Source organism: Melanaphis sacchari, unplaced genomic scaffold, assembly GCF_002803265.2.
Source record: "Melanaphis sacchari strain LSU unplaced genomic scaffold, SCAv2.0 Contig60_pilon_pilon, whole genome shotgun sequence".
Taxonomy (NCBI): Eukaryota; Metazoa; Arthropoda; class Insecta; order Hemiptera; family Aphididae; genus Melanaphis; species Melanaphis sacchari.
The window spans coordinates 1,457,537-1,474,136 of record NW_020271429.1 but is presented as its reverse complement, the minus strand read 5'-3'; the positions used below and the strand labels follow the sequence as shown (position 1 = coordinate 1,474,136).

Genomic DNA, 16,600 nt, shown 5'->3' with positions numbered 1-16,600 from the left:
CTAATCGTTCGATGAAAACAAATCGTATTTTATAGGTATCTGGTGATCGATGCTATTTTATAATTTATAATATACAAATGATGCTATACAGAGATCTTTATCTTACTAAAAGCATGTTATATCACAAATAATAATTTAGATGCCCGTACAGACATTACATCGAGCGCTTAAGCAAACATAATTTTATAAGAATTATTGTATTTTGAAGGATTCGTGCAGTTTGATCATAATTCAAAATATATTTGGTGAAAACCGTGTATACAAATATTACGTCAAGGATAATAATATGATTATGAAACAAATAACAAATAACATACGTATGCCGTTATTTAACTAATATATTATACGATATGCATCATAATTAATCCTTATTTCAGTCATAACTATTCTTAATATAGCTTTAATAAGCTCTGATGCTGCATAATAAAAAATAAAATAAAGCTATGTACAAAACTAAATTAAGTTAAACTATTATGATCAAATAAAATATATATAATTTTCTTAATACTGACAATAGGAAATATTTACTTGTGAATATCTAATTATATTATCAATATTATGCATATTTGTACAATATAAATATGTATCGTTGTAGAATGTGGATAACTAGTCACTTCAGTAGATATACAATTAGGTTTATATTTTTATTAACTTTTCATTAACATTTAAGTAGAAAAATTGAATAAAAAAAATATAAAATATTTGACAGTATTATAAAACATTAATTAAGGTACTTGTATCGTAACTTTTAATTGAAACTGTTAAAGGATTACAAAACACGTTATTCACACGTTTACTTGTACGTTTCTTAATTATTTTAAACCCATGAGTATTTTTCTTAATGATCCTCATTAATTTAGTATATTGAAAATATTAACTTAATGAATAATAATCAAATTACACTTTTCAACAATATTAATTGTTAATTATTTTTCAGAACTTTTTTAACAGGTCAATAGGTGAAGGTTGTATATTTTAAGACAAGATTTTTTCTATTTTTGATTAAAGCCATCTATGTATTCTACTTGGAGAATGTAATTGATATTGATATACCAATAAGTGATAACGATATTAATGCGTGTCCACAAAAATATTATGTTAATATCATTGTATAATATCATTCATACTTCTAGGCTTAATGGGCTTAAACAATGAATGATAAAAAAATAAATAGGAAGAAGTGCGTATCTGAGGGAAAATCAGTGACATTGATTTAACATCATTAGAACCACGGATAACATTATGTCAAGAGGTCGATAATATAAGAACATAACGGAGCCCTCGAGATAAACGGCAATGAGAAATGGAAATGCTTTTGTTTTGTATTATTTTTTCATACACGTATCCGGAATTGCTGCGGCGAGTTATTTTAATTCATCGAGAGCGGTGGTCCATTTGCAAACAATGGGAGACATGGAATTTTACTAGGTAATTAGATCTGGTGCCTGGCATTCTGTCTGGAAATGACAGGTTTAGTAGATTTATGAACTCACCGACTAATTCAGTTATTTGCCTCTTGAGATTTAAATATCCAAAAGTATCAATTTATCAATGTACAATACATTTTTTTGATCGGTAAAAATGTATTAAAAATATTTTTCAACTAGTGTACGTACACGTTTACAATTTTACTATTGTTTACCTTGCATATAGTCTATAGATGAATGTATATTGCATCCATCAATAATATTAATAATATTCTCTAATAAAACAAAATTTTACTTAAATACTCAATCTTAAATATAGTTTTACATTATTTTGTATCTATTAAAAAATTCTTTTAAAAAATAATAAATACAACATTAATTTGGTTTTTTTACATTTTTATAATAAATTATATTCAATTAAATAAATCTTTTTGTATTGAAATTATGCTAAGTTTTAATTTTTATTTAGTATGTAAGTCACACATATGCTTAGCTCGTTTTAATTATCGAATTTATTGTAGAAAATAATGTATACCCAAAGTTGGACATTCGTATTTGCATAACGGGAAAGAGTACATGTAACATGCGTAATATAGTGTAGTAAATATATATATATATATAATACACTTAGACCCGTTTATAACCATTACTGCTCTATAATAACACAGTTACTGCCGACGAATAATATCGCTGGATCGAAAAGTGTCTAGTGAGATAACGTTAATAATTATTACACTTGTTCAATTAAAAGGTAATATTTTGATGCAGACCAGATGATACACTTACACCACTTTCTTTATTTTCATAATATAAAAATGACTTTCTACATAATACAAAATTTTAACTAACATAAAAATTGATTTTCACGAACTCATCTACTCCACGTTGTATTAATCAAATAACTTTGAATTAAATTATTTAATTTATATTATGTTACAATTAATATTACATATAAGTTATACGAATAAACTCAATAAAGTTTAAAAATTCTGAAATGTAAAATAGATTTTCTATTTTTTTAAGGCAAACTTAATTCAAAAACATTAGCTTGGAAATTTTTGAATAATATTCCTTTATTTGCTATATCACATGAGTTACTTTTCACATAGTAAAACGTTAATTAATTTATATTATAATTTCTTTGTTTTTTTAAATTTGTAACTCACTTAAAGTTGAAAAGATATGTGTAATACTATAATGGATTCTTGATAATTCGAAAAACTTCATAAGCTGAACTTAACGCTTTTCCCCTGAATAAATCACTATAATTCGAAATTGTTTTATGTATTTTGGTCCCCTTAATAATACAAAATGTCTAACGGTGAAAGACACTCTAAGATTTGTTTTTTTTTTTTGCCAAAACCTCTATAATTTAAATTTTATCATTGTATAATATAAGCTCATATAAATTTAATTAGAAGTGTAGTTAAATTGACCTACTTGAAATCAAATTAAGAACGACGGCAATAAAATATTGTCGTAGATTATCAATGTGTAGAAATAATTTTAAAATTAAATTTTTCTACTTCAATCAAATAATTTGTCATTTATCACTATTTTGAACCTTTGAAATATGCAAATCGTTGATGAAATCGAGTAAAACTTAGTCAGCGTAAAAATCGGTTCAGTAAATTACAAGACGTGTTCATTACTCGCTGATAAACGCTATAAATCAGATTGTGACTAGATATTTACCACAAATGAATGATAGATTTTTTAATGAAATATAATATATAATATTTTTAATAAATAAAAAAATAAATATATAATCAATTCTCTTTGAATTGTTTTCCTATCATAAATCAAGTTACTCTATAAATCGAATGTTCAGCTCGGTCCTTAAATTTTGAATAATCGAGAGTTTACTCAATATTATGAGAGTACCAATGTATTAAATAGATTGTGAGTATTTTATTTTCATTGATATTTTAAACCAATTAGAATTATTTAAACAGGTTTTTTAGTAATCAATTAATAAGATATAGTTAAATACCCCATTATTGTGTTATTTAGATGTTTTAAATATTACTTGTGCTTCAATTTGGTTGCTCTAATATTCAACATTTAATGGTTTGATAATTAATAAAATAAAAAAAATCACCAAAATTCTACTACATAATCTTTGTAAAATACCCTGAAGTCACAGGGACACGAATGGTAATATCAAGTTTGAATTAAGTATAACTACTGTCCAATTACGAGCGTTTCGAAAGTTTCATACGCGATACGAATAGTAAATCAACCTGGATTCACCTTTTTCAGAGATATACACTACTGGTTTCAACAATATAGCGAATGCAAAAAAAGGGTGTCGTAGACAATATCATTATCGTAGTTAATAATATTATAAACTTGAACGTAATCTTAAATAACATTTCGTAATCCATATAAATTTATAACCATTGTCAAACACAATTTATTTATCTATAAACTATTATAGTAAGACGTGCTTAATATCCTGGCAATATATTATCATTATGGATAGCTATTTATTATTTATAATAAATAACAAAATTAAACGATTATTATTGTAGTGAATGGAGACATACGATTCTAAACTATAATGAAATGTATATTTTTATTAATTTACTTTAAGTCAAATAATATTATTATATTTGATTTATAATTATTGCAACCAAGCATAAAATATATTAATAACATTATATAAAAAAAAAAAATGACTCATGGATCTTTCATTGCAGTTTTAATAATTCATGAAAAGTGTATTTATTATAGGATATTGCATACATTTATTATCAGATTAAATCATTTGTTATCACATGAAATATAAATAAACCTACATGTTATAAGAATATAAAATATATAAAAAAAAAAAATAATAATCTTAGTGAAGGATAATAATATATTCTAATAATATATTTTTATCTTTAAAATATCTAAAACTATATAAAAAACTTCAATTAATAACCGTAACAATGTTTATGGTAAAAAAATTCCATTGTTTTCAAATAAACTTTCATGTTAGATAAAATATCATACAAAACTTCAATTTTTATAGAATAATCTACATTGTGCTTAGATATATTTTAGAATGTTTATATTTTTATAATTACATAACTGTTTTTAATACTAAATATTATTATTAATTGAAATTTTTTTCATTTATACTATAGTGAAAAACTGAAAATAATTTAATATTAAAACGATAATTTCAAAAATATTAGTCACACATTCCAAACCATCATAAAACAATAATATACTAAATATTTAAATTTTATTAACTATTTATACTTATTAATATTTGTCTTTTAGTCAATAGAAACCCAATATCACAGAGTAGTTTAATTTACAAAGTACCTATCTATACTTGTTTAAATTTTCTTAAAAATAATAACACGGTAATCACGCTGTACTTTTCTATAAATAATTAATTATATTTCTCAAATTATCATTATTACCATACATAATTTAGTCGGTACAACGAAAATGTGTGCATATAATACTTTTATACTAAAACACGTTTTCCAAAGCACGTAATGTTTGTAAAAAATATGTACGTATTTATTGGTGGTTGAAAGATGAATTGGCGCGAAGAAGACGCGGTTATTAGCGAACACAAGTCACCTTTGACCCGCCGACATTTTGTCGGCAACAGACAAATGACTTACTCTCCACTTTCTAACTGCATGCGTACGAATGGGCGCGGGTGACCATCGTATACGCATTGCTAGTTTACATGCACATACATTCACACTCACATTGTGGCCACGTGTCATCATAATAGGTATTATAATACGTTACACAATTTGTTAATTGTTAACACGAAAACAATAGCCCAGTTGTAAAGCTATGTGATTCAAATACCCACTTCTATCACTCGCACAGACATACAGACACGTTGCATGTCGATCCATATTCGTCTGATGATCTGCTCCGCCGCTAGCACTTTCAAATTTATCGGGCGGTGTATACTATCTTTGTAATTATTTGTTGAGTATCTTATTAACGCTAAATGCTTTAATAGTCATGATCACTGTCAGTCATTATAACTGTATTATAATTCAACTACAGTTCTCACTTGACTTGAAACTTCTAACTTTTCCACCCGTGTGTAATATACATTGTAAATATTTCGATTTACGTTAATGTGCTTAAATTACATAATAAAATGCAAAGGACGAATACACTATTTAAAATATATTAAGTTATAAGCATAGTGGATATTGTAGTTAAAATTATATGACAAATAAATTAGCAATTTATTATAATTTATAAGAGTATTATAACGAACAATCATCACAATAACACAATCATCATTTGGGCGTTGTAAAATAATTAAATTCAGCATAGGAATTTAATCCACTTAAAAACCTATAGATACATAATAATATATTATTATCTCAAATAAAATCAAACGTGTGGTATATTGACGAGTGAAAAGAAAAGTGTAAAAAAAAATACTAGACAATAGATGATTTCATACATGTCATTAAAACAAGGCAATGGTAGTAGGATCTTTTAGCATAAAATATTTATTGCAAATAATGATTTAAATATAAATAAAAAAAAGTAGTTAAATTTACCAGAAAATATTATGATATGTGTTTGAATCAATTGGAAAATATATGTGAATAACTCGATGAAAAGTGTTAGCTAATGATGAACAATAAAATTATCTATTTTTACGATTGATCAAATAGAAGCAAAATAGATAAGCTCATAAATACGATTAATATCCACAGTAAAAAGTTTTTAAAAAACTCAATGAAAAATTCACAGAACCTTTAATTTCTGTTTTTTTATTTCATAAAACAAGTCTGTTGATTATTTGAACTATACAAAAAATACTAAATATGCATTAGTAAATCTATTGCACATTATTGCGATTTATGTGCTAAAGCTTGAAAACACCATATTATTTTATCAACGCACAATGCATACGTCGAATAGTTTTGATTTTATCTTTCATTATTATGCACATATCATAATACGACTAAAAGCCAATTGCGTTTCGGGTCGGAGAAAACTATTAGTACTCCTGCGTCTTTGTTTTACGGCTAATCGGTGGAGAAGGCATAAGTGATACATATAATAATAGTACTAGATTTGTTTGCAATTGTATACACAAACGTCGGCACGAGTGATGACAAGTTAATATATGTTTAATTGTTCATTCACGTATATCATTGTTATTTGTAAGTTATTATTTTTTCCCATCTCGAACGATGCCATTTATATTTTTCTACACAACATAAGTTGTTTGACGTGTCTATAACGCGTGTCATGTTTCGTTTCTTTCCTCCGCGCGCATATACACACTGCTACCACTACTATTAACATCATTCACCCTCTCAACAAGTTTTCTCAAACCATATAATAAAACTGTCATTAACATCGACAGCGAGCTTTAATGGTTTCACGTTTTCATGAACGTTATTTTTTCGACGAGTGCGATTCACCTTATATGTAAATGAAACTGTCTGACAGTTTTTATTTATTACATTATTTTTTCATATCTATCCACCCCCTACTAGAAAATATTTATCAAACAAAACACGTGCAACATCTATGTCGAATGTTGAAGCACCTATAGTTTTAACACAATTGCGTTTTGATAATCACTAAGTATAGGTGTCTAACATACCGCCGACGGGCCGAGGAACGTTCTGGCTCGTGACTTCAAACAGCTATATAGCAGACTATGCTGTCAAATAAAACGCAGTTAATTTTTTTATATATATTTTTAATATATTATTTTAATTTAACGAGATAAAACCAGTATTATTTTTATGAATTTTAATATATTATAAAAAAAATTGATAGTCAATCATTTTTGTTTCTCCTTTATATTTTATATGATAAGTACGATAATTTTAACGTACCTACTTAAATTATAATTTAAGCAACTAAGATAAATGTATTTAATTAATTAAGATTTTACAATTTTAGATTTATGGAAATTCATAATACCATATTATTAGTTTAATTTTTTTTTTTTTAGTATCATATTATAAAGTAAACTTAAAAAAATAAAATAATTTAATAAAATTTAAAAAATAAATTTATATATTTATAAAAAAATAATTATTATTCTTTTTATATATGTTCATTATCTTACAAGTATAAAATATTTAGTATTACGTATAATTTAAAATTAAATTATACTCAGACACGCTTTATATAATCAAAGTATGTAGAAAGTAGCATTTACCCTAGTTTTTCATCCCTAAATAATAATGTATACTTAATTCCAATATGATAACCTAAATATTTCTAATGAGTAAACTATGCAATAATGATTCAAAATTACGAAATTAATAACAACCTCGGATATAGTTTAAACTGTACACCATCTAAACATGCATAAAACATTCACGCTGTCCATGGAGATCTATCGTCATACGTCTTAAATATTTAAGTGAGAGATATCGCAATTACGAGTTAATAGGGTTATTGAAATGAATCACCCAATGATTTGCACTTGGTTTTCTATTATATTTCAATTACTATTGATATTCACCGTGTAACTGCTTATTTTAGAGATTTGTTTCAGATTCTGTGCATTTATCTCTATTATTATCAACCACAAAGGCCAAAAATTAGCGTAGTTAATTACAAAGTAAATGTATGAAATACATTTGAGTTCAGACTAAATGTTTTCACGACCAAGAGAATTCACATAGAACATTTATAATTTTATTATCGTTATAAATATGCGAAATTAAACTACGACAGAATGTTGGTTAGTCCTAAATAAAAAATTATACACTTTAGTTATCAAGACTACAAATTAATGGATAAAGGTATAAAAATAAACCAACATTATTATATTGTTTAGGATGCTTTTTTAACGTAATTTAGAAATTGTTTTTAGATCTATGACAAACTTCATCTAATTTAAGTTTGAGTTATCAAGATTCAACGGCTATGTACTTATTATAAATCTACACAAATTAAATAGACTTACCTTATTGAGTATTCCTCGTTTAAAGTTTTCTCTGCTATACTTTCCGTTTACACTCTCTAATTCCAAATGTTGAGCACATTTTCTTAACATTGACGCCCTCTCCCGTTCCTTAATACTCTCCATTTCCATAGCAGACATATTCGGTGGTTTCCGCGTTAGTTCCACATCTACCAGACCATCTACCGAAGTCCGTTTTTCGTTAATGGTTCGGCCACTTGGACAACATGGTTCTGTGTCATCGTTGCGCGTATACTTGTCCCCTTGCGGACTTATATCCCACGCGACGGACATATCTTTAAGCCGACCCAATGACTTTCGCCTGGTAGCTGTGTCATCGTCACCACGTACCGAGTTTTGCTGTTCCATGATTCTTTAATAGTTTTCAATACCTGTGCATATCTGAAATATAAATTTAAACAATATTTAGTTCATGATATAATTCAATTAGTCAAATATGTTTATATGAATTAAGTCTATTTAGAATATTACAATGCACTTGAAATTATTAATTAAGGTTTTTTTTATTTTTTATTTTAGGTAATAATTAAAATTATATAGATTTATATTATTTAAAGTTTTAACCTGTAAATTATCAAAATATATTATTAAACTATATTATAGTATGCACTTCAATAAAATACAAAACAAAAGAAAACAGTTAAACAGATTATAATTTTAATTTATTTTATTTTAAAACTAACATGATTTAAGCTCGTTAAAAGTTATACGTATTTTTTAATTTAATGTTCATCAGAAAACTGTATAAGACTGTTGTTACAGACTTTTCATAATAAATATTTATAGGCACTAAACATACCACATTACACTTATAAGTTATAATAAATTATATCTTTTAAATATTTTATCACATTTATTTGTAATTTACATCGAAATTGTTTTATTTTAAGAGGAAGTCTATTTATTACATTCATCTATCATAAATTATGATTTAGTCGAACGTTTTCAGAATCAAACAGTATGTTACTGGGTGCGTATATCAATTCTTATTACCCGATGACCGGTTAGGATTTCGTGAGTAGCCCGCCCAATCGATTTTTTTTCTATTTACATTGTTCAAACAAACATACACATCATTTCGCTGTCAGATTGATCTTTTATATAATTTCCAAAACGGCACAGCAGTCGGTCGGTCAGTATTATTATTTATAATGTTGATTGATCGACGATTAAAACGGTGTACTTTATCGGTACCGACGCTGTAACAAGATCAGTTCGGTTAGTTTACACTCGCATACATGTTTTTTTCAGGTCAAAAACGATGTCGTGTCTTAAGCGACCGACCATAAGTCTCAAAAAAGATAAACGTTTGTATTGTAATCACACGAGTCACGAATCACTGGCACTTACTTTACAGTAAAATAATGACGCTAAAAATAAATGCTTGTGCTGAGATTGACGCATGACAGCAATTTTATATCTTCAGACTCAAAAGAAATTAAAAATCTTATGTTATAATTTCAAACATAACAAAAAAAGTGTTAGTGTTATAACTGTTTTTTTATTCGTTTTAAAATCGAAATAAAAAATAATAAATACTTTAGAATAGTTAAAATTTATGAATTTAACCGAAATTAAAAAAAAAAAAGTTTTTAATAAATATATTGTACATAGTGTAATCTTTGTTGTCAGTTTCAAGTATTTTAAAAATATAATATATTTAAGTAGGTGGTTTTGTCAGCTATTAACAATTAATTAGTTGTATACCTACCTATATTTTTAGTTTATAAAAAATGTGTTTACTTAACTGATTTAAGTAATAATTATTAAACAATGATTCAAAAATGAATTAAAAATTAAGATTCAGCTAAAATTTCGTTAGTAGTTTTACCTGTAAACGTTTAACGTTAAATTACTATCATCGATCTTTTGCTATTTTATATAACTTTATAACATTATCTCCACGTTTTAAAAAATATCTAAATGTATTTTGTTGTAGGCTCTTATTTTTTACCAAAAATAAACCTCACTTTTAGTAACAGAAAATGTATTTTAAATGTGAAGTTGAATATTTTAAAAATACGCTTGGAGAGCAAACAGTAATATATACATAGACGATTTTATAGAGATCGTTATGTTTAAAATCAGTGACCTAGAACAATTTTAAAACGTTTTTCATGTAAAACAAAATTTGTATATTTTATAATATTATAAGAAAACAGCATCTGACAACTAACGATACTAGTTCGTTTGCATATGCATATAGCTAAAACCAATATTATAATTTCACTTAATGTATATTTAACTTCTACAAAATATACATTAAATTTATAAATATTTCTATGTGCAAATAAATGTATGGATGCTTATTACATTAAAAATATAATAATAAAAACATATTTTAGATAAAATATGATACTATATATGAATTACTCGGTACCTTATTATACATAAAATAATAAATTTTAAAATCTTCATATGTATTTTATTTACTTTAAAAAACTAAAATTATATACATAATTAATTATACAGTATAATAAATTTTTAGAATACAAATACATTTATTTCCAGAGCATAATATAGTAAGTAGCATTAAATTATTTATTAAAATATATCAATAAAAATAGATAAATTATTTTGTTGAATTAGTATCGTTATTTGTCAAAAAATATATGGGAATATTTTATCACCTTTAAATATTAATCTAAATGATATATGTACAATATCTTATTTCTTGTTAAAAATAATTTATTTTTACATTTTTTATCCATTAACTAATTATTTTAAACTAGTTTATTCAATATTAAAAAAAATATATTACCTATTACGTAAAGTTATTATATTGACTATGTTAACAAAAACAAGTCCTTATCAAAAATATAAATTTGAAAATAAGTGTTATTTTTATTTTGTATATACCTGAACATATAATTTATAAGTATTAAATATTACTATAGTATATAATATACATAAATGTAGTTCTATAACTACATTATATTTCGAGATTTCTAGTAAATAGAAATTAAATTCGAAAAGAGTAATACAGTTATTATACATACAAAATGATTTTGTAATAAATTTGAAAAGCACAAACATATTTACTAGGTACAAGTATACTCATACTTTATTTTAAATAGTTCTACAACCCACGGCTACGTAGTATGATCATGGTAACCTCACATTATTTACATAATATGTACAGTTCCATGATTTAAAATAGCTGTTTATGTTTTTAATTTTTAAATTTATTTTTTTATAACCAAGCTGTTTTTACAATTTTATTTCTCGCAAAAGCAATTGATAAATCAGTTTAATGTACAATTTGTATGTGTTATTCGCTCTGTGGACAAATTAGCGCCATTTGTTCTTTCCGGGAGTCGCACGCATATATGAATCATAAATAAGCTGAACTGTTATAATCATAATATTACATATTTATATGGAAAAAATAAACACGAAACGGACAGGTACGTTAATATTATGTATCCAGATATGTTGGTTATGTTTACACATGGCCACATTATTGTGTCGTGACCGACTAAATAAGCAATTTAAAGAAACCACAAGTCCGACTGTACTTATACTGTATTCTGCAGATGCTAAACCACAATCAAGTTCAATTATAATAATATGTCTATATAAATCAAAAAATTGAAAAAAATTGTATATAATATGTTTATTTAATGTAATTAACTATTGAAATGTTGTACCTGTTAATAATATTCATAAGAAGATATTTGACATTATGTCAAAACAATATACACATTAAATCGATTGTATTATCTTAGGTCAACACTCTGCTACAGTTTAAAACTGCAGAAGTATTTTGTTGTTTTATATATTATATTGTGTGGTATATATATTTTTTACAGTCTTTCATCAAATGGAATTTATAATCAATCATATCATTATTTTTCCAACTATATAAAAATAATAATAATGAATAACAGAAAAACAGATAGAAAGATATATAGTTAGTTATTAATTTTCGCGCAAATAGCCGGAGGTTTAATATATGCCAAGTAAAACAGAAATCGTACAAATCGAAAACTAGATCTACATACGGTTATTATTTTATGTTCAGAGAAATATTTCTCAACAGTTATGTACTTATGTATATATTTGTCGAAGAATATTGTTTGAGATGTTATGGATATATTTATAATTTCCAAACGATATTTTACTGTCAAACAATAGAAATAATATGTTTGATTATTGGTACCTATTGGCTATACGAGTATTACTATATTACTATAGAATGCCATGTATGATTTTTAAAAATGGTTTCTTTTTACATAACTTCATAATGTTTTAAAAAACGCCTGACCAAATATTTAAACGACTGGAGGGCAGTAAGATGGTACCTATATAAATAGGTGCATTATAATTCTGTACTATAGAACCCAACACGTTATTAACCAACAATAAACAATATAGCATACAGTTATAAAAATAAAAGTATTTTTCATGCTTAACCTAATACATATAATAAATAGGTGAAATTATAAAAAATAAAATGATAATTTAAAACTATTCAATATTATGTTTAAGCTTAAATTAATAATGTCATGGATTAAAGTATAGAAAATATTTAACAAATTATTAAATAATAAATATTATACGTATTTATGATATATTAAATTTTGCATAAAAATAATATAATATACATTACTATATTATACAAATACGTTTAAATTACTTACAATTTTTTTAGTATCTAATATAATAAATTACAAAATTTTTATACAATAGAAAATTATAAAATATAAAAAGTTCAAATTTAAGAAAATAAAAGTGAATTAGCTATAAACTAAAATAGTTACACCTAATAGTAAATACTCAATAACAAATAAAGTTATTGAATTTTTTTTAGAATTCACATAATTACTTATATTTCTAATATAAGTATGTGTTGCAGCAGTGTTATGTATTAATATGTCAAAGTTGTATTTTCTCAAATTAAACAATAATAAAAATTAATTTGTGTTAGGCAATCTTAATTATATAAGTAAAAAATATATTGAAGATGTATTGTTTTTTTATGAAATGGTTTTCACGGAGGCATATAAAATACTAGAAATTTCAACTCATTTTTATTTTTTCTTATATAATTACTATTATTATTATAAATTTAAAAATAAATCAATTAATATAATGATTTAAGGATAATTGTATTATTAATTTAATTATTATAATTTTAAATAATTTGTAAAAATGATTTATGAATAATATAAATTGGAACATTTAAAGAAATTAAGATAAAATAAACTTTTAATTATTTTTAATAATTACAACTTTATAATTAACAATTCATTATTACCTTATATTGAATAGTTTTTTTATTACCTAATAACAGTAATTAATACTATTAGGATATACTTAGTTTTAATAAATATTTATTCATTTTAATATAAACAATTTAATAATTGTTTTTACTTCAAATTTGTATAATTATAAATTAAATTTTTATTATGTTTTAAAATTAAGTCTATATTTGGTGTTTATATTTATATTTACATGTATTGTCCATCTCGCTTTTTATAATAATAATTTATAATTATTTATTAAATTATATTATTATATATTAAACTTTCAAAATAGTTGTATTGAAATATTTGTAAGTAAATTAAACATTTAAATCAATAAAAGCTTATATAGACTTAAAACATTATATATTGAAGATATGACAGCTAACTGTATATATACCGCAAAATATCAAAAATAGTTTATTTTAATGCACCATTTTTTTAAATATATTATTTTTATTTTAATATATATATTTTTTTTATTGAAGTAAAAAAAATAAAAAATAATCCACTTATTTTAATTTTCATATTAGGCGTGTATAAAATAATATTATCATAATATAGTTGAACATACCTAAATATTTTATTTTCATCCAATATAATAATAATATCGTTAGTAAAATTTGTAACAAACAAAAGCACAGAAAATCCAGAAATTAACTCGCAGTAAGATAATTAAAATCAAAAAAACGTAACTGTTAATATCCCGACTCTGAAATTAAACCGATAAACTAGACGAACTCGTGTTATTTTGCGTGTCGGGTGACCGGAGCCGACAATTGGTAACTGGAGGTTTAAAACTCGTCTTCCAGATACCCAGCATCCCGCAACAAGGCGGTATCCGTTCCTCTCTCTGCCCCTTCCCTTGTTTATATTATTTTATACTTACCTTACACTGCCCATTTGAATACGATATACATTGCAACTATCTAATGTGTAACAGCGATACATTTAACTAATAAAATACCAACGCACAAGGATTTTAGTGGAAATTGTGACAACTCAAGGTAATTTTACTCACCGATACTGACCAATCAGGCCTTTGATAACGCCCGTTTTGTTAACATTTTTTCTCTGTAGTGATTTACAAACTTCAAATAATAATTTAACTAGTCATTAAAGTTCTCTTTAATCAATACAGAAGTTTTTTTCTTGGAAACATACATTGGACGATTTATGTGAATAAACAAAGTTTAACATAAAAATACATTATATAATCAAGAAAAAAATCTGGTTAATAATTTATTGAAAATAATTTTTTTATATGTTTATATAACAATTAAATAAGTATTTAAATAAACTTTTTAATATTCAATAATTATTGAACATTAATATATAAATAACAAATATATTTCAAAACCAATAATAAATGTCAAAGCAAAAATTAATCCTACGCATACAATTGAATAGGCTTATTTATTTGTAAATAATGTTAGATAAGTTAATTAATTATTGTCATAAGTGACTCGCTGTAAAAAATATTAACAATATATTTTATATTATTTTTTTGAGAATAAAACTTTACATATAATTATTTTTACTAAAGTCGATAAAACCATTAATTAGCCAATACGAGTATAATATTGCAATTATATATTATATATAAAGTACATATTTTTGCGATTTTAAATTATTGTAAGTAGAATTAATAGTAATTATATAGGACCACAAAAATGTATCAATTAATTTAAAAATAGTTACTATACACATTAATTGACACTTGGTGACAACAAGTCAGAAGTTTTTTAAGATTCCGGTTGAACGATGTCGGTGGTGGCCAGTTCCACAAACGGACAAAACCGCATGTTAATACGATCCGTAGGTTCATAAAGTATACCGCGGGAAACGAGATGCAATCGATGTTTGATACACATACTATATACGTGTGTGGTTTTATTTTTTATCCACCAGAAAAAAAAAACAACATGTATTACCTATAATGTCACTGAATAGCGAAAACCGAAGTCATAGCGTATGTATTATGAATTACATTTAGATTTTAGATTAATGAAGAAAACTATTACGACCAAACTACAAACATAATTAAAGACACTACACTAATAATGGTAATACAATTTAATTTGTCTGTATGTTTATCCAATATTTTATATTTGTGATTCAAATAATAAATAATAAATACAACCTTTTTAGATCAATACAAATATAATATGTTGTACAATATTTGTATATAATGCATAAATATATACGTACCTATTATAATAATAATTATTTAATATATTGCATTCATTATAGGTGTACGTGAATAATGCTAGTTATTTAAAAATCTTTTAACATGTTGACGGAAATATGTCTTGTTAAAATAATTTCTTAAGAAATGTAGATTATATGATGGATAAAATGTATATGTTATATTATTATTCCAGTTTATCCATGAAATTGATTCATGATATTATTGGTATTCCAAAGGTTCTAATTAAAAATACAAGTACAAATCCAATTAAGTGGAATTTTTTGCGCGTGTTTTGATTGCTAATTTTTCCTAGCTTAACCTCTAGAAATACTTGTTATTTTTAAGCATACATTGAATACCTATCAAGCAGTTATATAACTACTATTTCAACAATTAACGCTTTAAAAAATACAGTATAGATAGTTTTAATTAATAGTTGACTCTTCAAAGCATTTATGATTTATTGATGTGTATCTGATACACAATATAAAATATATATATATATGTATATATTAGGTACAGATACTGTAAATAATGCTTCATAAGCATACACTAAACTTAAAGAAGTACATTAAACTAGGTATTATAAATAATCAATTTTTTTTAGTAATTTAGAGTAAAATGAATAACCATTTATATAAATTTTAATAAAAATTAATTTAATATGAACAACAAACATATTAATATTTATTTCAATTAATACGATATTATGAAATTTACACAACAGCTTAAATATTATTAATTAAATTATTAGTGTAATATAGTGAAAATTAATTATTTTAACTATTTT

General features: G+C 24.4%; 1 protein-coding gene across 6 annotated transcripts in view; it reads right to left on the bottom strand.

Annotated features, from left to right (window-relative positions):
• LOC112600080 (NADPH oxidase 5) overlaps positions 1 to 14,396 on the bottom strand; it is a 72,385-nt gene extending 57,989 nt beyond the window's left edge. For 4 of the 6 annotated variants that reach the window (XM_025347232.1, XM_025347235.1, XM_025347233.1 and 1 more), the window contains exons 1-2: positions 14,194 to 14,396; positions 8,356 to 8,754 (exon numbers count right to left, since the gene is read on the bottom strand). In XM_025347232.1, the coding sequence (XP_025203017.1) occupies positions 8,356 to 8,721 (366 nt within the window). In that variant the 5' untranslated portion in view covers positions 8,722 to 8,754; positions 14,194 to 14,396. Of the gene's footprint in view, positions 1 to 8,355; positions 8,755 to 9,443; positions 9,512 to 14,193 lie in introns of those variants that run through there. The other 2 variants (XM_025347231.1, XM_025347236.1) reach the window with 2 other exon arrangements.
• Positions 14,397 to 16,600: the final 2,204 nt, after the last annotated feature.